This window comes from Oncorhynchus keta, chromosome 9 (assembly GCF_023373465.1).
Source record: "Oncorhynchus keta strain PuntledgeMale-10-30-2019 chromosome 9, Oket_V2, whole genome shotgun sequence".
Taxonomy (NCBI): Eukaryota; Metazoa; Chordata; class Actinopteri; order Salmoniformes; family Salmonidae; genus Oncorhynchus; species Oncorhynchus keta.
This window is the reverse complement of record NC_068429.1, coordinates 13,269,133-13,294,829: the sequence shown is the minus strand read 5'-3', so window position 1 is coordinate 13,294,829 and position 25,697 is coordinate 13,269,133. Positions and strand designations below refer to the sequence as shown.

Genomic DNA, 25,697 nt, shown 5'->3' with positions numbered 1-25,697 from the left:
AAGATTTATGTTAAAAACATCCTAAAGGTTGATTCTATACTTCGTTTGACATGTTTCTACGGACTGTAACGGAACATTTTGACTTTTCGTCTGGCCTGAGCATCATGAATTTGGATTACTGGGCTAAACGCGCAAACAAAAAGGAGGTTTTTGGGCATGAATTATGGACTTTATCGAATAAATCAAACATTTATTGTGGAACTGAGATTCATCAAAGGTAAGTGAATATTTATAATGTTATTTCAAACTTTGTTGACTCCACAACATGGTGGAGTATGGCTTGATTTGTTGTCTGAGTGCTGTACTCAGATTATTGCAGGGTGTGCTTTTTCGGTAAAGCTTCTTTGAAATCTGACACAGAGGTTGCATTAAGGAGACGTGTATCTATAATTCCATGCATAATAGTTGTCTTTTATCAACGTTTATTATGAGTATTTCTGTAAATTGATGTTGCTCTCTGCAAAATCACAGAATGTTTTGGAACTACTAAATATAACGCGCCAATGTAAACTCAGATTTTTGTATATAAATAGGAACTTTATCGAACAAAACATACATGTATTGTGTAACATGAAGTCCTATGAGTGTCATCTAATGAAGATCATCAAAGGTTAGTGATTAATTTTATCTCTACTTCTGCTTTTTGTGACTCCTCTCTTTGGCTGGAAAATTTTTGTTTTTCTGTGACTAGGTGCAGACCTAACATAATCGTTTGGTGTGCTTTTGTCGTAAAGCCTTTTTGAAATCGCCTTTTAAATGTTTGTTCATTGTATTTACTACACAAGTCAAACTCTCAGCTACCTATTTGTAATCACCTACTGATATTTGTGTAGTTTTTATTTATTTATTGCAAACTGAATACTAAAGGTTGACTTGTCAGATCCTGGCTATGGGATGCAGGAGAGAAAGTGGGAGGATAGAGGAAGATGGAATTCAAAGACAGACTACTTTTCTATAATTAAGGGGAGAGAGAGACAAATAGCTAGACTGTTGCTTTACTATTAAACTCAATACTAATATTGTTTTCAATTTCATAAAGAAGCTTCTGTTCTCAACCAGGCAAAGCAAAATAGTAACCTGGAGACTGGTGGTTACGGGGAAGTGTATGCTATGATCGGAGGCGGCGCCGGAACATAGCCTGCCTTGCCACAATCATCTCTTGCCCCCCGTAACCTATCCAGTCCTAGTGCAAATGCAAGTCACGAGAAGGCAACTCCAAGTCAACAATGGTTGAGTCCAAGTAGAGTCACAAGTCATGAAAATCAGGACTCGGGTAGAGGTTAGGGTTAGGACCTCCCGAGGATCCCGGATAGCACTGACCGTTCCAAAACGTTGTGTCAAAGACAGTACAATATTGGGTTAGAAACTCTGTAATTGTGTCCTGTGTCCCCAGGTGATGACATCTTCATCACTTCTCACTTTTTTTGTTAGCCTATGAATCATTCATTTATGTGCCATGAACGCAGGTCACATTTTTGTCATTTTATTGAAAAGCATTTGCAAATACAGTACATGTAACCTATTAAAAAACAAAAAAGAGACAAAATGCAATATTGAGCAGGTATAACAAGTGGTATTAAAATTAAATCCTTGTCATGAGATTTCTTTGGGGAGGAAAAATAAGTGTGAAACTCTTAGAAAAAGTCTAAGTAGAATAGGGTGATTGAAAACAAATGAGCAAAAATATGTGTATATACATTTAGATTTACACGGGTCCAATTTGTCTGAAAAAATATCAATAGCCTACATTTTCAATAACACTAATCCTGAATTGTATTGTTTTTTAGTGACATGTTATTTATAACGCATTATAAACAATTCATGGTATAAAAACAATATATTGTTTAAGTGACTAGAGTTTTGTCAGCCTTCAATAAACCAATGTCAAGCCACAGTCAAACTGTCATGTTGTTTCCTTGTGAAACTTGCCATTTGTAAGAGAACAGGGATTTAATTATTATGGAATTCTTTGTAATGAAAATAATTTAGTGAAATATAGTCTTATCTACAGTTTGATATTTATGCTATTCTGATTGGACCTCGAAGAACGGAGCACAGGGTGTGATATATTAATAACATACAAAAAGGAAGGCATGGTGTGTTGTTGATTTATTTTTTTTACATCAACACCAAACATCACTTCTCGTTTTCAAGTGATTACAGCTATATACATCATTTTTGTACAAATACATTTCATATCTGGCTCAGAATAGTTTAAGACTTGTGGCTGTCTTTTAGGCCATTCATAATGCGTGAACAGACATGCAGAATACACAAAGACTTCTAAATCTAATGTTGAACAAATCCAGTATTTATGGAAATATAGGCCTATACAGTATTTTCTGGAAATGTAGGCTTATACAGTATTTCATGTGAATCTTGAATTGGTCTCATTATATTGTTTTTTTGATGAGGTCTTTCATTTCATTGCGATGCAAAAGTCCAGCTTATGCATTATTACTACAAATGATTTATTATTATTTATTTTTTTAAATGATACTGAGCCCTTTTAATTGCACTGCATAAAAGTTCAATTACTATTACATACTTTAACAACAGAGTACATCATATTAATAGTTTTCCTGTTCTAAATTTGATTAAAAGTCTAAACACAATTTCACAGGTAATTGCCAATGAACTCATAGTCTATCTAATTATCTAATATTGGAGATATTTAATAATCTGGAGATATTTTAGTGGTCCTCCTTCAACATGCCTTCATAACCAGGAATAAAACCCCGCTCTTTTTCACAATTGAATTGACATAATGCTGACATGGAATGTTACGGTGTTCTGCAGTCAGTTGTATGACCTTCCAGGCTTTATGTCATTCTTATGAAGTGTCATGAAAGTATTATGGCAATACATTTAAACTTGTTCTCACAACAGTAACTGACACAAAACTCTAACTGCTTATAGTAATAGACCTCAAACTGTGCGATTGAATGCTTGCCACAATTCAACTATTTGCTCATAATCCACCACTAAAAGAGCAAAAGGAACTTAAAAGAAAAGCTTTACTATGACTTACTATGGCACTTAAACCTTTGGTTACTTTAGTATTGATGTCAGACTAAAAAAAGATTAAGATTTGTCAACAACAATAACAGTTACATTGTCTAACAAACAAACAACAATGCTCAATCGTACAGTACTAATAAACAAACAAACAACAATGCTCAATCGTACAGTACTAATAAACAACAAACAACAATGCTCAATCGTACAGTACTAATAAACAAACAAACAACAATGCTCAATCGTACAGTACTAATAAACAAACAAACAACAATGCTCAATCGTACAGTACTAATAAACAAACAACAATGCTCAATCGTACAGTACTAATAAACAAACAAACAACAATGCTCAATCGTACAGTACTAATAAACAACAAACAACAATGCTCAATCGTACAGTACTAATAAACAACAAACAACAATGCTCAATCGTACAGTACTAATAAACAAACAAACAACAATGCTCAATCGTACAGTACTAATAAACAAAAAACAAAGGGGGGGAAAGAAAAGAAAAAAATGGCTAAAATACTGGTAACTGGTTAATTAGTGGATTCCTAATACTGTTAAAGTTCACTTTCATCGTTACAATAATACATTGAGGTTTGTTTTGTATACTATAGATTTTAAAAGGCAGGTGATGAGTCCCCGGTGATTGAAATTATTTATTGAACAATTCATATAGGAAAATCTGTCAAAAGCTGCATATCAATATTACTCAAGCACCTCAAAATACCAAACTTTTCACAAATAACAGTCATGTCTACATTGATAAAGAAAATGGTGAATGTGACACTTGAGGCAACATAAGAGTTCCTCTCTCCGAAAAAAAAACGTGATTAAGAATGATTATAGTGATAATAAAAAAACAAATGCAAGAAAACAATGGTGCAGAGAATGAGCATACAGTATGCCAGCAAATGAGGAGCCTTCATTAGCTGAGCCATGGGTAGAGGGGGTGGGATCCTTGTTGAGTCTCTGGAAGCACATTCGCTTGTCCAACTCCTAGTGGCGGGATTCTCTGGTAGCTCATTCGCTGTCTAGTTCCTTGTGGGGTGACGGGGGGCTGTCCCGGGTGGGCAGGAGATCATAGTGACAGGGGATGTGGCTGTTTTTTGGTAGGTCGTACGGGTCCTGGCCAAAGGGGCCGTGACCGTTGCTGTTCCCAGGTGAGTGGATGGCGTTGACAGTGGGTTCTTGAAATGCAAGCATTTTCAGATACTGTTAGCAACATAGCAATGACACAATTTTTTCAAACTTTGGGAATATTAATTTAATTTTAATTTGTCTAACAGTATCACCCCCTTCCACATTTGTTTTTACCAGAAAGGACATTCAATGGTCATAATGGATGGGTATAGGTTAAAAATAAGAGAAACAAAAATCCTACTTACCGACTTCGTAGACGTTCTTATTTGTGGGACTGGTGTTGTTGATTTCAGCATAGGGCGAGTCTCGCCGTGCGGGTGACTTCATCTCAACGTAGCCGCACTCTACTTTGGGCATCAGGAGGGGTGGGTCCTTGATGGTGGCGTAGGGATTCTCTGAGCTGTTGAGGGAGCAGGAGCTGGCGTGATAGGGCGTTCCCTTCACCAGGTCTGAGTGACAGAGAAAAAGTCAGATACGAAATTCAAACTGACCAACCTGTGTTTTATTATATACAGTATATGATATACAGTAATAAGAGCCTACCTCTCAGGGATTTCCCCATGTATCGTCGGTCCACTCCGTAAGCTCCTGGTACAATAAAGAATGATATGAAAAATATATAAGTACATTATAATGATACGTACAGCATTAAAACCACTCACTTTAAAATACGTGTGAAATATGTTTGTCTGTCTGTGTGTGTGTATAGTGTCCTGGTGTGTGTGATCTCACCCAGCTCGTTAAAGCAGCCCCCCTGTTTCCAGTCGGCAGGCAGGGTTCCAGTGTGGTCCGCTATGGGAAGCCTCTTCCTCTGGTCCACGTTCTTCAGGTTCACAAACAACTGGTTGTTCTTAGCCTTAAGTACATCCCAGAACACCATGGTTATGGTAATGATCCAGGCTTTTAACACATTATATGGAATTACTGATAATTATTGTTAGCTGTATGCTTTTGTTGTGGAAAAATGCTATTAGGCAAAGTACAGTACCTTCATATATACAGTATCAGTATGTTCAGATGTTTTATTGTCACGTGCTGTGCAGTTTTTTATATGGAGTACAGTGCCTGTCTTACTAGCTCTTTCTCAACAATGCAGTAATACTGTATCTTATGTAGCCCTTTCCTGTAGTCAATGACCTAAAGTGATCTCTTTGGCCTCATGGGTGAAATGTTATTAATCTTTTTCATAATTAATAAATATACCTCTTTTTTTAAACAAAGAAAATACAGTGTTTCTATGTCAAACAGTTTTGTTATATTTCAGTCTTCTGTGATGTATATAAAGTGTAATATTGGGATGCAAACTCAAAATGGAATATATTTCAACTCTATATCTGACACGGTACAGGTGTTTTCTTTTCTTAAGCCCATAACCATGTGTGTGAAGTATATACTTTTGTTTCATAGTAGATTTGTTTAAGGTACCAAGACTGTGGCCCTGATTCAGCCCACAGCAGCAAAAGGTTTAAAAGTTGGAAAAACAACTATCATCTCTATGATTACATCAAATAACATCGAAAATCGATTATTTTTTACCAAGCGCTTTTCACACCTCATGAAAATGTAGTTCAATAGGGAGGGTTTGTAAATGGTATACTAAGTGAATTGGCAAACTCAGTACACAGTTAAATGGCAAATTTACCATCAAGCTAAGCTCTTTATCACAAGTCCATTAAAAAGGGTTCTCACCTTTCCGTAGGGTAGGTTGTTGACATGTGGGGGACTAGTGCACTGGGTCAGAGTGTGGTAACTGGGGTTAGAGAAGTAGTTGCTGTTGGGATGTCTGTTGGGATGTCTGGGTGTCTGACACGTTTGTGGGTGCGCTGCATCTGAAAGACAGAGATAGACTGCTTATTCATTTCTGTTGCAACTGCAGTAGGAATAATTTTAAAAAAGGCTATTTTAAATGTATTTCCTGAACTGAGCAGGGACAAAAAAATATTTTCACAGTACTGTCATAGTAATATATCTTGACCACAGGATAAAAGTATATGCAACTGAACTGAAAATATAGATAAAAGATGAGGCTATAGTACCGCCAAATCACTAGGGCAATGGTGCCTATGCTTACCGGCGACGGCGTAGTCGGCGGCGACGCGGATGGTGGGTGTGTAGGTGACAGCAGGCATAGTGGTCTCCTTGCCCTTCTGCTTCTTCCTGTACACAATGAAGAGGAGGAGAAGGAACAGCACCAACAACACCAGGATGATGATGCCCGCAATGACGCCGATCTGGTAGGAGTCCACAGGCACTGCAGCGCTAGTCAGGCTGTTGGAGTTTCCCACGATCACCACCCCAGCTATGGAAGAACGATTAAGTTAGGTCTAGGACATATTCAATTCAACTAACTTAACTTTATTCATCCCCTCAGAAGCTATTGTTAGAGTGCAGGTGCCCTAATGCTACTTATCTTACTCTTACAGATTTGCAAGGGGACACTAACAAGGGCCTAGTGGTAGGGGCTAAGGATCAGTTTGGTATTGGGCCAGTATATTGATATTGTTCTTTGAGCAGCAATTACGTGTCTGAGTCTGATCCCAAAGGTGCCAGGTTTGAATCACGCCTCGGGACCTTGCACCACCAAATAAACGTCACATTGGTGTCAGCAGTAGGATTCAAAACCATCTTATCAGGGCCAGGTTTGTTCTAATATGTAACGGTCTTCACCTTGGTCACACCTCACCCCCTTCCAGCCGGGGTTGCAGTAGCAAGTACCCGTCATGTGGTCACAGGTGGAGTTGTTCAGACAGTCGCAAACCTGACGACAGCCGTAACCATAGGAACCAGGGGGGCATTCTGGGAGCAGGCAAGGTAATCGACAAGCATATTACAATCAACGTTACTCATTTATTCTTTAACCATGCATTACTGATGTACAACACTCTACAGGAGAACTTGTCATGCTTCTCTGAGTTGGAGTCAACATCACTACAATGCCAGTTCAATTTAGGAGAATAATTTTAACATTAAGAGACAACTATTTACATTATGAGTATATTTCAATAGCATGATTTTGACCCCAGCTCTCATTCCTATCATGTGTATCCTGTGTTCTGTAGTTATTCTGATGACACATAATCCTGTGGGGTAAACTCACTTTGCTCACAGTGGCGTCCCATGAAGCCGGTCCGGCAGGTACAATGGCCAGAGATGTGGTCACAGTCGGCTCCGTTCTTACATTGGCAGGTCTGGGAACAGTCCTTACCATAGAAGCCCAATGGACAGCCTGCAATGGATTCATATACTATCAGTCTTAGTTCAGCATTTGATTGAAGCGTGGTCACATACAGCCTGTTATGAAATATATTTTTTACACAGGATCTAAATAAAACGTTTTATGACAGTGTGTCATGATGAGGTGGGCAGTACTAGATGGGGTGTGTACTTGTGTGTGTGTGACTCACGTTGTGTACAGTAGAGGCCCGTCCAGCCCGGGGTACACTTGCACTCCCCGTCATAGGCACTGCAGTAGGCCCCGTTGTGACAGTTACATGTGTGGATACAGTTGGGCCCCCACTGACCAGGGGGACAAGCTGAAAGACAAGGACAACAACCACAGTATGAGCCTGGGGACAATGTTACAGTACACTAAAAGATGTTTACAGAACACACTATACAGAGTGGGGATTGAAAGCAGCAAGAATTCTGGTTTTACTTCCTCTTTATTCAGTAACTAATCTATAATTGGGAAAACCAGGGGGTGTGAACTGTCTTGCTAACCAATGACAATATTTGAGCAACTGAGCAACGAAGAACCAGGACGAATAGAAAACCAGCGGACCGTAGGCATTAAAAAGACATCTCCTGAACCAAAAAGACATCTCCTGAAACAAAAAGACATCTCCTGAACTTGTGCTCATAGGGTAAGGACTAGGAATGAACCACAGAAGTATTTATATGGGCTGAAAATCCATGTATCATGAACCAACACCAGAGGGAGCCATAGTACATCAATCCCCAGACTGTTAGCCACACTACTACACCCAATAGTGCCCTATTACAAACAGAAAATGTTCTCCCTCAGAATGTCTTCCCAGGAATTCGTCCTGGAAAGTCCATGATGTAACATTATGCTGGGCGAAAGTTACACGAGAGGTCGGCGTCAATACTACTCGACACTCAGAATGCGAAGCATGTCGCCACACATCTGTGATGATGAGGCAGCCCATGCAGGGTATCCCAGGGTCCTTTAAGATTGTGATGAGTTAGGGGGTCATGCAGAGATCAATAGGGGTCATGAGAGTTCAAAAGGGGTCACGGAGGTCTCCTCACTTGGCAGTAACGTGAGCCAGGCCGAGGGGCTAGCAAATGTCAGCGCCTTAGATAATGGTGTCAGAGACCGGTAAATCTAATGTGGAGAGTGTCTCGCTCAAAACACGTTCAGAGTCAAGGGTCGCAGTAAGTAGCACCTGTGGTCTGTCTTAATGGGCATTAATGGAGCTAGGAAGACTAGTGAAGCTGACGAGGGGCTTGTCAAGTAGATTAGCAGAGATGGTAAATGTGTACAAAATGGAAGTGTTAAAAGTGTTTTTGGTGTAATTAATCTAATGGTTTTGTAATTTGAGTTGTTTTGCTAAATTTAATCATTTTCTGTTATAGAAAATGATGACTTTCAGGACTTCTGACATGACTTGGTAGAACAAAGCAGGGAAATACTGGATTATGATATGTTCTTTAGCATGGAATGTTATCCAGATTCTAAGGATAGGATATACAATATGTTCAACATATTCTGACATATTCTACCAATCCTAAGAAACAAACCTAATCCACAAAATAAATAAGTTAATGTCAGTTCCATATTAAATCTAAGAAAACAATAGGATATCTCTCCATCTCTCCAAAATTGAATTTCAACTAATTTGCTGAATTGACCTAACTAAATAAGATGAACTCTACCACTCTGGGGATGCAGATAGACAGGGTCACACAGGCTTTTTACAAGACATTTCTGTGCCGAAACCGAGCCAAGCCGAGCAGAGCCAAGCCGAGCCGAGCCGAGCCGAGCCAAGCCGTAACGAGCTGAGGTGGATGGTTACACATCATGTATAGTTTTTTCAACAGCTTAAAGGACATTATGAGGAAACGTGAACCAGCATAGGTTGGTTCAGAATGACACAATAGTGTGAAAAGTCATTTGAGAGTTCTCACGTTGTGAACAGTCGCTTCCAATCCAGCCGGGGTAACACTGGCACGAGCCGTCGATGGGGTTACAGGTTCCGTTGTTGGTACAGGTGCACCCCCACGCACAGTTCTTCCCAAACCTACCACTGGGGCACACTGGGGGAGGAGGGCAAGAGAGAGTGAGACACAACCTTTAAATCAACAAGTGAGCCAACAACCCTTACTGGACAAAGAAGAGTCAATGGTATTTTTCATAGCGGAGAGTTACGCCATATAACATTCATGAATAACTCTTGTGGCAATGTTTTCATATCACTATAATACACATTAATTATCCCAGTCTATCAGATAAGTAGCCTTATGAAGGAAATAATTAATTTAAAAAATAATGTATGGAAATTACTTGGATAAAGCACTCAGACACAGTATAGCATGTACTGAAAAAGGTGTCATACAAGGTTATGTTTGAGTGTCATACCGGGTAACACTCACCTTCGTTACAGAGGGCTCCCTTGAACCCTGGGAGGCAGTCACACTGGCCAGAGACATGGTGGCAAGGTCCAATGCTGTGGACACACTGGGGACAGGCCTGGCTGCAGCGGTGGCCATAGTAGCCTGGTGAACAGACTGGAAGGACAGGTTGAGAATAATGAGTCAGACTTAAGAGTGAGACACATACTGACTTGAGATATTCACATACTGAATGTAACTGTAGTATGAATCACACATTGATGTCAATGGAAGGATTTAGGACATTTCTAGTACAAAATGGTTGCTGCATATCACCAAGCTGGGTGCCAGGTGGACAGGGTGAGTTTACCCCTCTACCGGGTTACAAAATTCCAGTAACTTCACAAGATTCCCAGGTTTTCCAGAAATCCCGGTTGGAAGATTACCAGAATATGATAAAAATAAGCAGGAACTCCAGGAATCCACCAACCGGCATTTCTGGAAAACCTGGACATTTTGGGAACATATTTATAAGTGCTATATTTACACTGAGTGTACAAAACATTAGGGACACCTTCCTAATATTGATTTGCACCTCCTTTTGCCCTCAGAACAGCCTCAATTTGCCGGGGCATGGACTCTACAAGTTGTGGAAAGCATTCTACAGGGATGCTGGCCCATGCTGACTCCAATGCTTCCCACGGTTGTGTCAAGTTGGCTGAATGTCCTTTGGGTGGTGGACCATTCTTGATACACATGGGAAACTGTTGTGCATGAATAACCAAGCAGCGCTGCAGTTCTTGACACACTCAAAACTGGTGTGCCTGGCACCTATTACCATACCCTGTTCAAAGGCACTTATATCTTTTGTCTTGCCCATTCACCCTCTGAATGGAACACACACACAATCCATATCTCAATTGTCTCAAGCCTTAAAAATCCTTCTTTAACCTATCTCCTCCCCTTCATCTACACTGATTGAAGTGGATTTAACAAGTGACATCAATAAGGGATCATAGCTTTCACCTTGATTCAACTGGTCAGTTTATGTAATGGAAAGAGCAATGTTTTCCTAATGTTTTGTACACACCTACTCATTCAAGGGTTTTTCTTAATTATTTTACTATTTTCTACATTGTAGAATAATACCAACCAATAATCACACCAACTTTACATACTTCGCGATGGGAACCAAACATGCAGAGATCAGACGTTTACTTACTCTGCGTCTCACATAGACATGGCGGTTGGAAACAAACATCTCAAATTTGGACTCATCAGACCAAAGGACAGATTTCCACCGGTTTCGTGTTTCTTGGCCCAAGCAAGTCTCTTCTTCTTAATTGTGTCCTTTAGTAGTGGTTTCTTTGCAGCAATTCGACCATGAAGGCCTGATTCACGCAGTCACGCAGTGTATGTTACTTGAACTCTGTGATGCATTTATTTGCCTGCAATCTGAGTTGCAGTTAACTCTAATGAACTTATCTTCTGCAGCAGTTGTAACTCTGGGTCTTACTTTCCTCTGGTGGTCCTCATGAGAGACAGGTAACTCTAATGAACGCATCCTCTGCAGCAGAGGTAACTCTGGGTCTTCCTTTCCTCTGGTGGTCCTCATGAGAGACAGGTTACTCTAATGACGCATCCTCTGCAGCAGAGGTAACTCTGGGTCTTCCTTTCCTGTGGCGGTCCTCATGAGAGACAGGTAACTCTAATGAACTTATCCCTGCAGCAGAGGTAACTCTGGGTCTTCCTTTCCTCTGGCGTTTTTTTTGCAACTGTACTTGAAACTTTCAAAGTTCTTGAAATTTTCCAGATTGACTGACCTTCATGTCTTAAAGTAATGATGGACTGTCGTTTCCTTTGCTTATTTGAGCTGTTCCTGTCATAATGCAGACTTGGTCTTTTACCAAATGTTCTGTATAGCACCCTGTACTCCACAAATGAACTTTTAACAAGACACACCTGTTAATTGGAATGCATTTCAGGTGACTACCTCATGAAGCTGGTTGCAAAGTTGTCATCAAGGCAAAGGGTAGCTACTTTGAAGAATCTCAAATATATTTAGATTTGTTTAAAACTTTTTTGGTTACTACATGATTCCATATCTGTTATTTCATAGTTTTGGTGTCTTCACTATTATCCTGTTAAGTCGACCCTATACTTTTTCGAAACATTCTGTTAAAAATCGCGCAACATTTCAGCGCCCTGCTACTCAGGCCAGGAATATAGTATATGCATATGATTAGTATGTGTGGATAGAAAACACTCAGACATTTATAAAACTGGTTAAATCACGGCTGTGACTATAACAGAACGTGCGTTTCATCGAAAAGTGCATGAAAATCTGATAACTGAAAATGGAAATAAATATCCATGCCCGACTTCAAGGAATTGTTCAAAGTGAGCCGAGGTTGCACTGCCTACAGCTTCCACACGTTGTCTAGAGTCTTGTCATTTGATTCAGCTTTGATTCTTGGTCTAACCGAATCAAGGGAATCGATTCCCTCCGGTCTCCGACCGGATGTTTTGGTCGAGCTCTCTCCAAGACATTTTTTCGAGACAGACACCTATAGAATTGACATCGCCTCCTGATGAATTGTATCGCTTATTAACGTGTACTAATACCTAAAGTTGCATTACAAAAGTATTTTGAAGTGTTTTGTGAAAGTTTATCGTCGACTTTTTGAATTTTAAAAAATGACGTTACGTTATGAAACGCTATTTTTTTCCGTTTATCACACAGTCTTCATAGATCGATATCTAGGCTATATATGGACCGATTTAATCGAAAAAAAGACCCAATAGTGATTATGGGACATCTAGGAGTGCCAACAAAGAAGATGGTCAAAGGTAATGAATGTTTTATATTTTATTTGTGCGGTTTGTGTAGCGACGACTATGCTAATTATTTTGTTTACGTCCCCTGCGGGTCTTTTGGGGTGTTACATGCTATCAGATAATAGCTTCTCATGCTTTCGCCGAAAAGCATTTTAAAAATCTGACTTTTTGCCTGGATTCAAAACGAGTGTAGCTTTAATTCAATACCCTGCATGTGTATTTTAATGAACGTTAACTAATACTATTAGCATTTAGCGTAGCGCATTTTCATTTCCAGAGCTCTAGACACACGCCTGCGTGCCAGGTAGGAGCAAGAGGTTATTCTACAATGTAGAAAATAGTATAAATAAAGAAAAATCCTGGAATGAGTAGGTGTCTCCAGACTTCTGACTGGTACTATATGTTTATAATAATAATAATAATAATTTGGCTTATATTTGTCCTATTTCAGACTTGTACAAGTGTGTAATATAGCCATGTGTGAATTGTTTTTTGTATATACCAACTCCCCCTTAGACACCTTCTGAGAGTGGGGTCATGGCCAGGGTCAAACTTGTCCTTTGATAAGTTGTGAAACGTTCTATATAAATCCAACACAATCAGATACAATATGAGCCATTAACAGAATAATTGGTCAGATATGAAATACTCACTGCGCTGGCAGGTGGTTCCCCGAAACCCAGGCGCACACTCACAGGTGCCCTCGTCAGGAGAACAGGAGGCCCCGTTCTTACAGTTGCAAGGGAGGGAACAGTTTGGCCCCCAGCGGCCCTCGGCACACACACTGTCACAGTGGATACCTGGAAACACACACAAAATACTGTCACAGTGGATACCTGGGAACACACTTTCACAGTGGATACCTCGGAACACACACACCGTCACAGTGGATACCTGGGAACACACTTTCACAGTGGATACCTGGGAACACACACACCGTCACAGTGGATACCTGGGAACACACTTTCACAGTGGATACCTCGGAACACACACACCGTCACAGTGGATACCTGGGAACACACTTTCACAGTGGATACCTCGGAACACACACACCGTCACAGTGGATACCTGGGAACACACTTTCACAGTGGATACCTGGGAACACAAACAACGTAGGGCTCACGCAAACAAGTCCACACAGGTCTGTCTCCCATTGACGTCAAGGCAATGCATCGCAGTGCTAGAGGCGTCACTACAGACCCGGGTTTGATTCCAGGCTATGTCGCAGCAGGGAGACCCATGAGGCGGCGCACAATTGGCCCAGTGTCGTCCAGGTTAGGGGAGGGTTTGGCCGGCCAGTAGGTCTTGTCCCGCCACGCTCTAGCGACTCCTTGTGGCGGCCCGGGCGCATGCACACTGACTTCGGTCGCCAGTGTTTCCGGGGAACAGTGTTTCCTCTGACACATTGGTGCGGCTGGCTTCCGGGTTAAGAAGCAGTGCGGCTTGGTAGGGTCATGTTTCAGAGGACACATGGCTCTTGACCTTTACCTCTCCCGAGTCCATATGGGAGTTGCAGTGACGAGACAAGACTGTAACTACCAATTGGATATTACGAAATTATAAATAATACAAAATAATGATTTGCTGTATTTGTGGGAAAGTCCAAGTTGCCTGTGCTTATCTCAACTCTGAATCAGAGAACATATATAAAGCCTTCATATACTATAAGATTTTGGGTCTGACTTAGGTGTTGTTAAGAAATTGTAAGGCCATCAAAAAACATACGGAAGGAGGGAGGGCTGTTCAACTCCTGGTCTAAGTACGGGTGGCTGGTAGTAGAGACGGGTGTGACAGCTAGGAGGGGCCTCACTGTCTTCCTGGTGGGTGTGAGCTGGAGAGGGGGTGTTGGGATGGGATGGTCAGTTGTATGGGGAGGGAAATGGGTACTTAAGGTCTTCCACAACCTTTTTTGTGCCTGTGACCCACCACATAAGCAAAGCTCATGTTTCTAGCATTAACCCAGTCTTTAACTGCAAATGGGACTTTACCCATTTTTGATGAGTCACTGGTCTCTTATCTTACTGTTTATTTCTATCCAGTTGCATAGCAACTTTACATTACATTTACATTTACATTTAAGTCATTTAGCAGACGCTCTTATCCAGAGCGACTTACAAATTGGTGCATTCACCTTATGACATCCAGTGGAACAGCCACTTTACAATAGTGCATCTAAATCTTTTAAGGGGGGTGAGAAGGATTACTTTATCCTATCCTAGGTATTCCTTAAAGAGGTGGGGTTTCAGGTGTCTCCGGAAGGTGGTGATTGACTCCGCTGTCCTGGCGTCGTGGGGAGTTTGTTCCACCATTGGGGGCCAGAGCAGCGAACAGTTTTGACTGGGCTGAGCGGGAACTGTACTTCCTCAGTGGTAGGGAGGCGAGCAGGCCAGAGGTGGATGAACGCAGTGCCCTTGTTTGGGTGTAGGGCCTGATCAGAGCCTGGAGGTACTGAGGTGCCGTTCCCCTCACAGCTCCGTAGGCAAGCACCATGGTCTTGTAGCGGATGCGAGCTTCAACTGGAAGCCAGTGGAGAGAGCGGAGGAGCAGGGTGACGTGAGAGAACTTGGGAAGGTTGAACACCAGACGGGCTGCGGCGTTCTGGATGAGTTGTAGGGGTTTAATGGCACAGGCAGGGAGCCCAGCCAACAGCGAGTTGCAGTAATCCAGACGGGAGATGACAAGTGCCTGGATTAGGACCTGCGCCGCTTCCTGTGTGAGGCAGGGTCGTACTCTGCGGATGTTGTAGAGCATGAACCTACAGGAACGGGCCACCGCCTTGATGTTAGTTGAGAACGACAGGGTGTTGTCCAGGATCACGCCAAGGTTCTTAGCGCTCTGGGAAGAGGACACAATGGAGTTGTCAACCGTGATGGCGAGATCATGGAACGGGCAGTCCTTCCCGGGAGGAAGAGCAGCTCCGTCTTGCCGAGGTTCAGCTTGAGGTGGTGATCCGTCATCCACACTGATATGTCTGCCAGACATGCAGAGATGTGATTCGCCACCTGGTCATCAGAAGGGGGAAAGGAGAAGATTAATTGTGTGTCGTCTGCATAGCAATGATAGGAGAGACCATGTGAGGTTATGACAGAGCCAAGTGACTTGGTGTATAGCGAGAATAGGAGAGGGCCTAGAACCGAGCCCTGGGGGACACCAGTGGTGAGAGCGCGTGGTGAGGAGACAGATTCTCGCCACGCCACCTGGTAGGAGCGACCTGTCAGGTAGGACGCAATCCAAGCGTGGGCCGCGCCGGAGATGCCCAACTCGGAGAGGGTGGAGAGGAGGATCTGATGGTTCACAGTATCGAAGGCAGCCGATAGGTCTAGAAGGATGAGAGCAGAGGAGAGAGAGTTAGCTTTAGCAGTGCGGAGCGCCTCCGTGATACAGAGAAGAGCAGTCTCAGTTGAATGACTAGTCTTGAAACCTGACTGATTTGGATCAAGAAGGTCATTCTGAGAGAGATAGCGGGAGAGCTGGCCAAGGACGGCACGTTCAAGAGTTTTGGAGAGAAAAGAAAGAAGGGATACTGGTCTGTAATTGATGACATCGGAGGGATCGAGTGTAGGTTTTTTCAGAAGGGGTGCAACTCTCGCTCTCTTGAAGACGGAAGGGACGTAGCCAGCGGTCAGGGATGAGTTGATGAGCGAGGTGAGGTAAGGAAGAAGGTCTCCAGAAATGGTCTGGAGAAGAGAGGAGGGGATAGGGTCAAGCGGGCAGGTTGTTGGGCGGCCAGCCGTCACAAGACGCGGGATTTCATCTGGAGAGAGAGGGGAGAAAGAGGTCAGAGCACAGGGTAGGGCAGTGTGAGCAGAACCAGCGGTGTCTTTTGACTTAGCAAACGAGGATCGGATGTCGTCGACCTTCTTTTCAAAATGGTTGACGAAGTCATCTGCAGAGAGGGAGGAGGGGGGGGAGGGGGAGGAGGATTCAGGAGGGAGGAGAAGGTGGCAAAGAGCTTCCTAGGGTTAGAGGCAGATGCTTGGAATTTAGAGTGGTAGAAAGTGGCTTTAGCAGCAGAGACAGAGGAGGAAAATGTAGAGAGGAGGGAGTGAAAGGATGCCAGGTCCGCAGGGATGCGAGTTTTCCTCCATTTCCGCTCGGCTGCCCGGAGCCTTGTTCTGTGAGCTCGCAATGAGTCGTCGAGCCACGGAGCGGGAGGGGAGGACCGAGCCGGCCTGGAGGATAGGGGACATAGAGAGTCAAAGGATGCAGAAAGGCAGGAGAGGAGGGTTGAGGAGGCAGAATCAGGAGATAGGTTGGAGAAGGTTTGAGCAGAGGGAAGAGATGATAGGATGGAAGAGGAGAGAGTAGCGGCGGAGAGAGAGCGAAGGTTGGGACGGCGCGATACCATCCGAGTAGGGGCAGTGTGGGAAGTGTTGGATGAGAGCGAGAGGGAAAAGGATACAAGGTAGTGGTCGGAGACTTGGAGGGGAGTTGCAATGAGGTTAGTGGAAGACCAGCACCTAGTAAAGATGAGGTCGAGCGTATTGCCTGCCTTGTGAGTAGGGGGGGAAGGTGAGAGGGTGAGGTCAAAAGAGGAGAGGAGTGGAAAGAAGGAGGCAGAGAGGAATGAGTCAAAGGTAGACGTGGGGAGGTTAAAGTCGCCCAGAACTGTGAGAGGTGAGCCGTCCTCAGGAAAGGAGCGTATCAAGGCATCAAGCTCATTGATGAACTCTCCGAGGGGACCTGGAGGGCGATAAATGATAAGGATGTTAAGCTTGAAAGGGCTGGTAACTGTGACAGCATGAAATTCAAAGGAGGCGATAGACAGATGGGTAAGGGGAGAAAGAGAGAATGACCACTTGGGAGAGATGAGGATCCCGGTGCCACCACCCCGCTGACCAGAAGCTCTCGGGGTGTGCGAGAACACGTGGGCGGACGAAGAGAGAGCAGTAGGAGTAGCAGTGTTATCTGTGGTGATCCATGTTTCCGTCAGTGCCAAGAAGTCGAGGGACTGGAGGGAGGCATAGGCTGAGATTAACTCTGCCTTGTTGGCCGCAGATCGGCAGTTCCAGAGGCTACCAGAGACCTGGAACTCCACGTGGGTCGTGCGCGCTGGGACCACCAGATTAGGGTGTCCGCGGCCACGCGGTGTGGAGCGTTTGTATGGTCTGTGCAGAGAGGAGAGAACAGGGATAGGCAGACACATAGTTGACAGGCTACAGAAGAGGCTACGCTAATGCAAGGAGATTGGAATGACAAGTGGACTACACGTCTCGAATGTTCAGAAAGTTAAGCTTACGTAGCAAGAATCTTATTGACTAAAATGATTAAAATGATACAGTACTGCTGAAGTAGCTGGCAGTGGCTGCGTTGTTGACTTTGTAGGCTAGCTGGCAGTGGCTGCGTTGTTGACACTACACTAATCAAGTCGTTCCGTTGAGTGTAATAGTTTCTACAGTGCTGCTATTCGGGGGCTAGCTGGCTAGCTAGCAGTGTTGATTACGTTACGTTGCGTTACCTATATGTGCATATCTATATCAATTACCTTGTAACTGAACATCGACTCGGTACTGGTACCTCGTGTATATAGCCAAGTTATCGTTACTAATTTTGTATTTATTCCTTGTCTGATTTTTTTTTTCATGAAATTAAAAATGTTTTTTTTCTGCATTGTAAGTATGTTTTGGATATTCAATAATAAAAAAATAAAAAGGGTCGTAAGTAAGCATTTCACTGTTACTCTACACCTGTTGTTAACAACGCATTTGACAAATAAAATGTGATTTGAGTTGACAATAGCAGCATCACTATAGGTAGCATCACTATAGGTAGCATCACTATAGGTAGCATCACTATAGGTAGCATCAGTATCAGTTGGACAACACATAGCATACAAGGGTGAGGGTTAACTAACTCTACACTATAGCCCAAGGTTCTATTCATTCACACAATCACACCGTAGCGAAACATTTTGCAATAGAAAACAAAAACAATTTCAGTCCCTTTTCTTCCATTAAGAGCCTAATGAATACGACCCAGGCTTGGTATTGTAAATCTGCTAATTACAGGGATTGATTTCCAGATTGCTGCAGGGTTTAATACCAGACAGCAGCCTCTTAAAGGAAAACTCCACCCAATAACTATCTTTTGGCATTTGTTTCATTAGTCCATTGTTGGCATAGTCCCAAATTGTTTTGCTTCAAGACGTATAACTTTCAAAATACAGAAATCATCCCTGTATGAAGCATTTTGCATCATATGATATAAAATGCATCATACGGGGATGGTTTCTGTTAATACCATCTTACTGGCAAAGCTCCACACACAAACACAACACTACTAGGATCTCCAATGCAGCATCTTTCCATTTGTGATGTATTACATTTACCAAATGTGGCTATTTGATTGGACTAGGGCCCTCTGTCTTTCCCAACCAAGTGCCCTGACAAGGAAATCATCTGGGCATTAGTTGTAGGCTGTAATAAGGCCCAGTTTTGGTAACGTCTCATTGTTTTTTAGTAAACAGAGGTAGCACACCTGAAGTAACGTTAAATCATAGGCTTAGCAAAAACTGAAGTAGAAAGGGTGAAGGGACTCCCACACACTGTGCACTCTACTTGCAAATAGAAATTCAAGTGTAATGTTTTGGTCACATACATGTAGTAGACCTCAGTCGTTCAATTTCGCGAACAACATCTACAAGTGAATTGCTCTAATGGTTTATTAACATTAAGCCTGTCAAGAAAACATGACATCTTTGTACCCTATCAACCTTCAAACTCTTTTGATGGTCTACATTACTTTCTTTTTTGGATGGTGACACAGCAGCCCTGTGCCAAATGAGTAATATGATTCAATTTGCCAGCAATTTGTCCGCAAGTCGTTTTAACCTGCATTACAATGCTTCTCACATTCTCTGTCTCTATTGAGCAAGCCATTTTAAAGCATAAAAAAAAACACACCAACATTTTTATCTCTAGGACTTAGCAGGAATGACACTAAGTTCACTTTTTCCTCCTGAGAACATGAAATAGAAAGGTGAGACAAGCGATACGGCCCTTTGTTATTGTCCAAGGGGATTGGTTTCAGACTATGACAATATGGGCCCTACAAGAGCAGCACACAAGACTGTCTGGGCACTGTGCCCCTTGGTGGATAAAAAGAATGCTTCAATGGGGAGATTGGACACTATAGAGTTTCCCAATTACATTGTCTTCCCCCCTGAATCACTTCAACAAAGGCATGGGCAAAGCATGTTGAGCATGTTTATGAAAAAAGAGACAGTTCTCAAACTTTTAAGTGTAAACGCATGTAATATGAGTGAGATATTAACTTGGAGTTGGCAGGACAAGCTGTGACAAAAAACTTGTTTTCTTCTGTTGGAAATTGAACCGTATCTGAGAACCAGGGAGTTCTCCCCCTCCTTCCTCTTCCCTGACTCACTCTGTTTTTTCTCACTCCCTGCCACCTCTCTCTTCCTCTCTCCGTCTTTTTGCCACCTCTCTCTTTGTCTCCCTCACATCTCTCTCTCTTCACTCTTTTCCTCTTACCCTTCCCTCTCTGTGTCAAAGGCTTTCTCCCCCTCTATGTTTCCCTTACCCCTCTTTTCTCATCTCCCTCTGTTTTCTCCCTCTTTCTCTCTCTAACTTTCTCCCCCTCACTTTCTCTCTCCCTCCCTCCCTTTCTCCCTTTTCTCTCTCTATCTCTTTCTCTCTAACTTTCTCCCCCTCACTTTCTCTCTCCCTCCCTCCCTGCCTCTCTTTCTCCCTTTTCTCTCTCTATCTCTTTCTCTCTCCCTCCCTCCCTGCCTCTCTTTCTCCCTTTTCTCTCTCTATCTCTTTCTCTCTCCCTCCCTCCCTGCCTCTCTTTCTCCCTTTTCTCTCTCTATCTCTTTCTCTCTCCCTCCCTCCCTGCCTCTCTTTCTCCCTTTTCTCTCTCTATCTCTTTCTCTCTGGGTTGTTTTGATGCTCTCCCCTTTTCCTCCATCCCACCCCTCACTTTCTCTCCCTCTCTCTCTGGGATGTTTTGATGCTCAGGGGGTGATAGGCAACAGTGTGATGGAGTGCGGTGCCCAGGCTGGGGACAAAGGGCTCATTGAGGGGCTGTGTGCGCGTTGCTAGGCGATGGCGGAATGCTGGCGATAAATGTCCGGCTAAGTAGCTTGGAAGAAATGCGGCAGTTTTTAAAGGTCTGACATCAGTATGCTGTGTAGGTATGGACCTAAGCAAAACACGGGAGAAGAGAGGGAAAGAGAGGAGACTTACTGGTGACACAGTTTTTGGGCCATGCTTATAGGTCAAATCATCCAGAGGCAGGTGGTATAGTCGTACAACTACTTTTAACAGTGGTTTAAATTTGAGGCAAAGTCAATAAATATTCCCAGTAATTTTGGATTTGGATTGGATGGATGGGTGGGTGGATGGATGGGTGGATAGGATGAATGGACGGATAGATAATCTTTTAAGCTAGAGGGTTCTACAGGTTAAGGCTCCAGACTCACCTGTCCATCCAGCCAGGCAGCGACAGTACCCCGTGGAGGGGTGGCACCCGTCGGCATGGCTACAGTCACAGCGCTCCCTACAGTCCATGCCATAGGTGCCATCCTGGAGAAAACCCAAAAGATGCCGTTTAGACTGATGTTTATTTTTTAATTGTAACTTTTTTTTTACCCCTTTTTCTCCCCAATTTCATGGTATTCAATTGGTAGTTACAGTCTTGTCCCATCGTTGCAACTCCCGAACAGACTAGGGAGAGGCGAAGGTTGAGAGTCGTGCGTCCTCCGCACTGCTTCTTGACACAATTCCCGCTTAACCCAGAAGCCAGCCGCACCAATGTGTCGGAGGAAACACCGCACACCTGGCGATCGTGTCAGCGTGCACTGCGCCCAGCCCGCCACAGGAGTTGCTAGAGCGCGATGGTACAAGAACATCCCTACCAGCCAAACCCTCCCCTAATCCGGACGACGCTGGGCCAATTGTGCGCCGCACCATGGGTCTCCCGGTTGCGGCCGGCTGCGACCGAGCCTGGACTCGAACCAGGACCTCCAGTGGCACAGCCTTAGACCACTGAACCACTCGGGAGGCCATCGACTGATGTTTTGACAGATTCTGCATAGTCAACACACAGTATATTTGGTAAACGTTGTGCATGTACATTAGGCAGCCTTTCCCAGTCCTAGTCCCAGTCTCAGTCTGGTCCTTCCTTTGTCTACGCAAGTTTTTGTTTTGCAGCCTGATGTCTTTTCATTCATTTCAATCAACACCATCGGCATATCTATTTATTATGGCTATTACGTTAGCGACTAAAACATTAGCTGTTAAAATAAGATCCAACAATAATATCAAGGGCCTAAAAATCCAGGGCTTAAAAACAAAGGTGTCATTGTACGCTGATGATTCATATTTTCTTTTAAATCTACCATTTGGATCCCTCAACAGCCTCATAGAGGATCTAGATACTTTTTCTAACCTCTCTGGATTACGACCAAATTATGATAAGGGTACTATATTATTTATTGGATTACTAAAAAATACAACTTCTACATTACCGTGTTGGTCTTCACGTTGAAGAGGGCATACTTGATGTGTATTGTAGTGAGATAATTTCATTCTTCTGAGATGATAGAAAGTTAATAGAAAGTTGGCAAAAATAGATATGATCTGGCTACCTTGAAAAGGAAAATACCTGATGAACTCTTTAGTCATATCCCAGTTTCTCTATTTGCATATGGCCTTGCCTACACCCAGAGACTTGTTTTTTAAATTATACGAGCAAAGAATATTACATTTTATTTGAAATGGCAAGCCAGACAAAATTAAACAGGCCTATTTATATAACGAATATGAATTCAGAGGGCAGACATGATTAAATAATAAAGCATTAGACCTCTCACTGAAAGCTTCAGTCATACAAAAGTTATACTTAAATTCAAACTGGTTCTCTAGCAGATTAGTAAGAATGTTTCACCCCTTGTTCAAGAATGACCTTTTCCCCTTTATTCAGATTATAACCTTAAACTTTCAGTTATGTGAAACTGAAATGATCACTAAAATATCACTATTTTTAAAACAAGCCAGAGAATTTGGTTGCAATTTCAGTTTAATCCACCAGAAAAGACCGAACAAATATTATGGTTAAACTCAAATATACTAATTGATTAAAAAAATATATTTTTGGACAAATGTTTAAAAAAGGTATTATCTTTGTAAATGATATCATAAATAGGACAGGTGGAGTTATGTCACACATGCAGGAAACAAAAATATATTGAAATGTCTGCTCTCCTCAAAAATACCAACTATTCTGAGCATTACCGCAATAATGGAAGAGGCAAGTGGAAAGGGGAGAAAGTAAGGAACTTGTCTGCATTAAAGACCAAAATTGGCTAAAGAAAATTGTGATAAATAAAAAAGTATGCCAGTTTCAATAAAGGACCAAAAAACTTAGATTGTAAAATTGTTGGGAAGAGATTTTCGATAATTCCATGGTACATGGTTTATGAACTGATACACAAAACAACGCTGGATTCATAAGTTTGAGTTTTTCAATTAAATGTATAATACAATAATTCTTGCAACCAATGTTATATATTATTTGACCCCTTTTTCATGGTATCCAATCTGTCGTTACAGTCCTGTCCCATCGCTGTAACTCCCGTACGGACTCGGGAGAGGCGAAGGTCGAGAACCGTGCGTACTCCGAAATACAACCCAGCCAAGCCGCACTGCTTTTTGGCACAACAACCACTTAACCCGGAAGCCAGCCGGAGTCGCTGGCGCGCAATGGCGCTTGATGTTCTTTTGCGACTGCACTTGAAGAAACTTTCAAAGTTCTTGAAATGTTCCAGGTTTACTGACCTTCATGTCTTAAAGTAATGATGGACTATCATTTCTCTTTGCTTATTTGAGCTGTTCAAGGCGCGTCTGTTAATTTAAATGCATTCCAGGTGACTACCTCATGAAGCTGGTTGAGAGAATGCCAAGAGTGTGCAGAGCTGTCATCAAGGCAAAGGGTGGATACTTTGAAGAATCTAAAATCTACAATATATTTTGATTTGTTTAACACTTTTTTTGGTTACTACATGATTCCATATGTGTTATTTCATAGTTTTGTCTTCACTATTATTCTACAATGTAGAAAATAGTAAAAATAAATAAAAATTATTCGGGTCTGTCCAAACTTTTGACTTGTACTGTATATATAATATATATATTTATGAAAAAATATAGGGGATTGGAAATGATGCAGAAAAGAAATGGTGTTGAAATCCGTTTAAGCAAACACTAGCTCACCCAGGACTACTTCTATGATTTGGTAAGCTTATTTCATGTGTGTTCAATAAAGACTGTTTTCATCCTCACAAGATTAAACCAGTGTCCTGGAAAACTCCTTAAACTATGGACCTCGGAAGGCAAAACTGCCGATATGAATTATACTGTATGGTATTTCACACTGAGTACTGAGTACTTGTGATGCGTTCTATTAAGGGACACTAACATTAAACATCTGAGTGAAATATTTGTTATGTTTGATTCATTCCACATTCATTCTGATTTCAATCTTAATTTGACCTCCTCCATCATCACCACCTTGTTTGAAACTACCATTAAACTGGTATATGGCTTTGTATGCAGATATAAGAACAAATCTTCTAGATTTGGAGCTTCTCGACGCCAAGCTATTGGGAAAAGAGTCTTAATCCACCAACTCCTGACTTCCTGAATGGCAAGTAGCTCTTGGAAGAGGGTGGATTTGCTAAATCATTACGGAAAGCTGTGGATCAAAGGACTAGCGCTTAGCATAGCATGTGACTGCTCAAGACTCCACCGCAAGTGCTAGAGCTGCAGTTTCTTCAAGGGAGCAATTGGCCACGAAACACACTTTCACAAGTTTCACATTTGCGAGTTTCCAATGCAAATTGGCTGTAAGAATGCTGCTCAAGTTCTATGGAGGTCAGAGTCAGTGTGATGCAGTTGTTCATTTGTAAATCGGGAGATGTCGGAAACAAAAAGTTAGCGCAAGAGGGGAGTGACCTGGGGAGTTCTGAGGTACTGGGGAAAAAAATCACCTTTATAATATTTTTTCATTGTATTTGCGTAGTGACATAGAGCAGTACAGTAGAGGCACTTGAAAAAGTTGCACACTTTGGGAATATTTTAAGTAGACTAGGGTCTGGGAAAAATGTGGCCTTTTCTAAACACATTTCATTCAATTCTATGTCATTTTACATGACTGGAGAGCAGAATCTTCTTTAGTACAGCAGAAATGATGGAAATGACAGGCTACTTTGACACTGACAAACTGAGAATCTGAGATCAGTAAAAATGACCTTTCTTGAATCCATCAATAGCCTATCTATAGGTGTGTGGAGACACATATTGTAGGCTACAATATGAGGAGGGAGTTAAAAATGACTTCCAGTTTCACTGACTGACCCAATGATGCACAGCTCACTTGCTGGTGATGATTTGTGGCAAAAGCCCCTCTCTCTGTCTCTCTCTCTCTCTCTTTAGTAAAACAACATTTGGAAGTTGATCAATCAGCATAATCTTCGCTTTTCAGCAGGAGCCATTTGCTTTCCAACCTGTGATTTCCCTCGATTGTATTTGAAATATTGAGAAAGGGCTGTTTTGTCTGCATTATGTTTTTTCACCGACAGATTTTCTGCGAGTTCCCGACTGTTGGCAGTCCACAGTTAGGCTATTTAAAAACAAGCTATTGATCTGTGGCTACATCATAGTTATTCTCATGGTGTAGTTGGCTATTCTGAATGATTTCATCAACAGATAGCAGCATTTCTATAACTTTGGCAAATGTATTTCATTTTATCAGGGGTGCTGCAGTTCCTTCAGAACCCTTCGTGCTGCTATGCTTCTATAAGTAAATAAAGGATGAAGTGCAACGTTGGAGAGATGAGAGTTGCAGGCTCATGTCTATCAGAAGAGAGAGAGATCATATGCAGTTAATGTAATTCTAGTTATCTGAGATACTGGTGCACTTCTCACACAGCCACGGCCAAGCGTTGGTCTCAAACTGGGTACAATGTTGCGAAAAACCATAAACCCGGTACGGCCCAACCCGAACTCTTAGAATATTAGGCCCGGGCTGAAAATCTACTTTTTCCCATAATGTTTTTTTTTGTGGGGGCAGGAGAATTAATGAAGAGGACACTCAAAT

At 42.3% G+C, this 25,697-nt stretch overlaps 2 protein-coding genes across 2 annotated transcripts in view; one reads left to right on the top strand and one right to left on the bottom strand.

Annotated features, from left to right (window-relative positions):
• Positions 1–25,697, top strand: part of LOC118387281 (E3 ubiquitin-protein ligase MARCHF3-like) — a 441,656-nt gene that overhangs the window by 259,020 nt on the left and 156,939 nt on the right. The gene's annotated exons all lie outside the window — the stretch shown is intronic.
• megf10 (multiple EGF-like-domains 10) overlaps positions 2,092–25,697 on the bottom strand; it is a 99,995-nt gene continuing 76,389 nt past the window's right edge. Inside the window, exons 13-25 of the mRNA XM_052525215.1 lie at positions 21,022–21,124; positions 13,235–13,381; positions 9,786–9,920; positions 9,321–9,449; positions 7,574–7,702; positions 7,267–7,395; positions 6,837–6,965; positions 6,241–6,468; positions 5,859–5,998; positions 4,902–5,025; positions 4,713–4,757; positions 4,415–4,618; positions 2,092–4,216 (exon numbers count right to left, since the gene is read on the bottom strand). Of these exons, the coding sequence (XP_052381175.1) occupies positions 4,050–4,216; positions 4,415–4,618; positions 4,713–4,757; positions 4,902–5,025; positions 5,859–5,998; positions 6,241–6,468; positions 6,837–6,965; positions 7,267–7,395; positions 7,574–7,702; positions 9,321–9,449; positions 9,786–9,920; positions 13,235–13,381; positions 21,022–21,124 (1,809 nt within the window). The 3' untranslated portion in view covers positions 2,092–4,049. The remainder of the gene's footprint in view (positions 4,217–4,414; positions 4,619–4,712; positions 4,758–4,901; positions 5,026–5,858; positions 5,999–6,240; positions 6,469–6,836; positions 6,966–7,266; positions 7,396–7,573; positions 7,703–9,320; positions 9,450–9,785; positions 9,921–13,234; positions 13,382–21,021; positions 21,125–25,697) is intronic.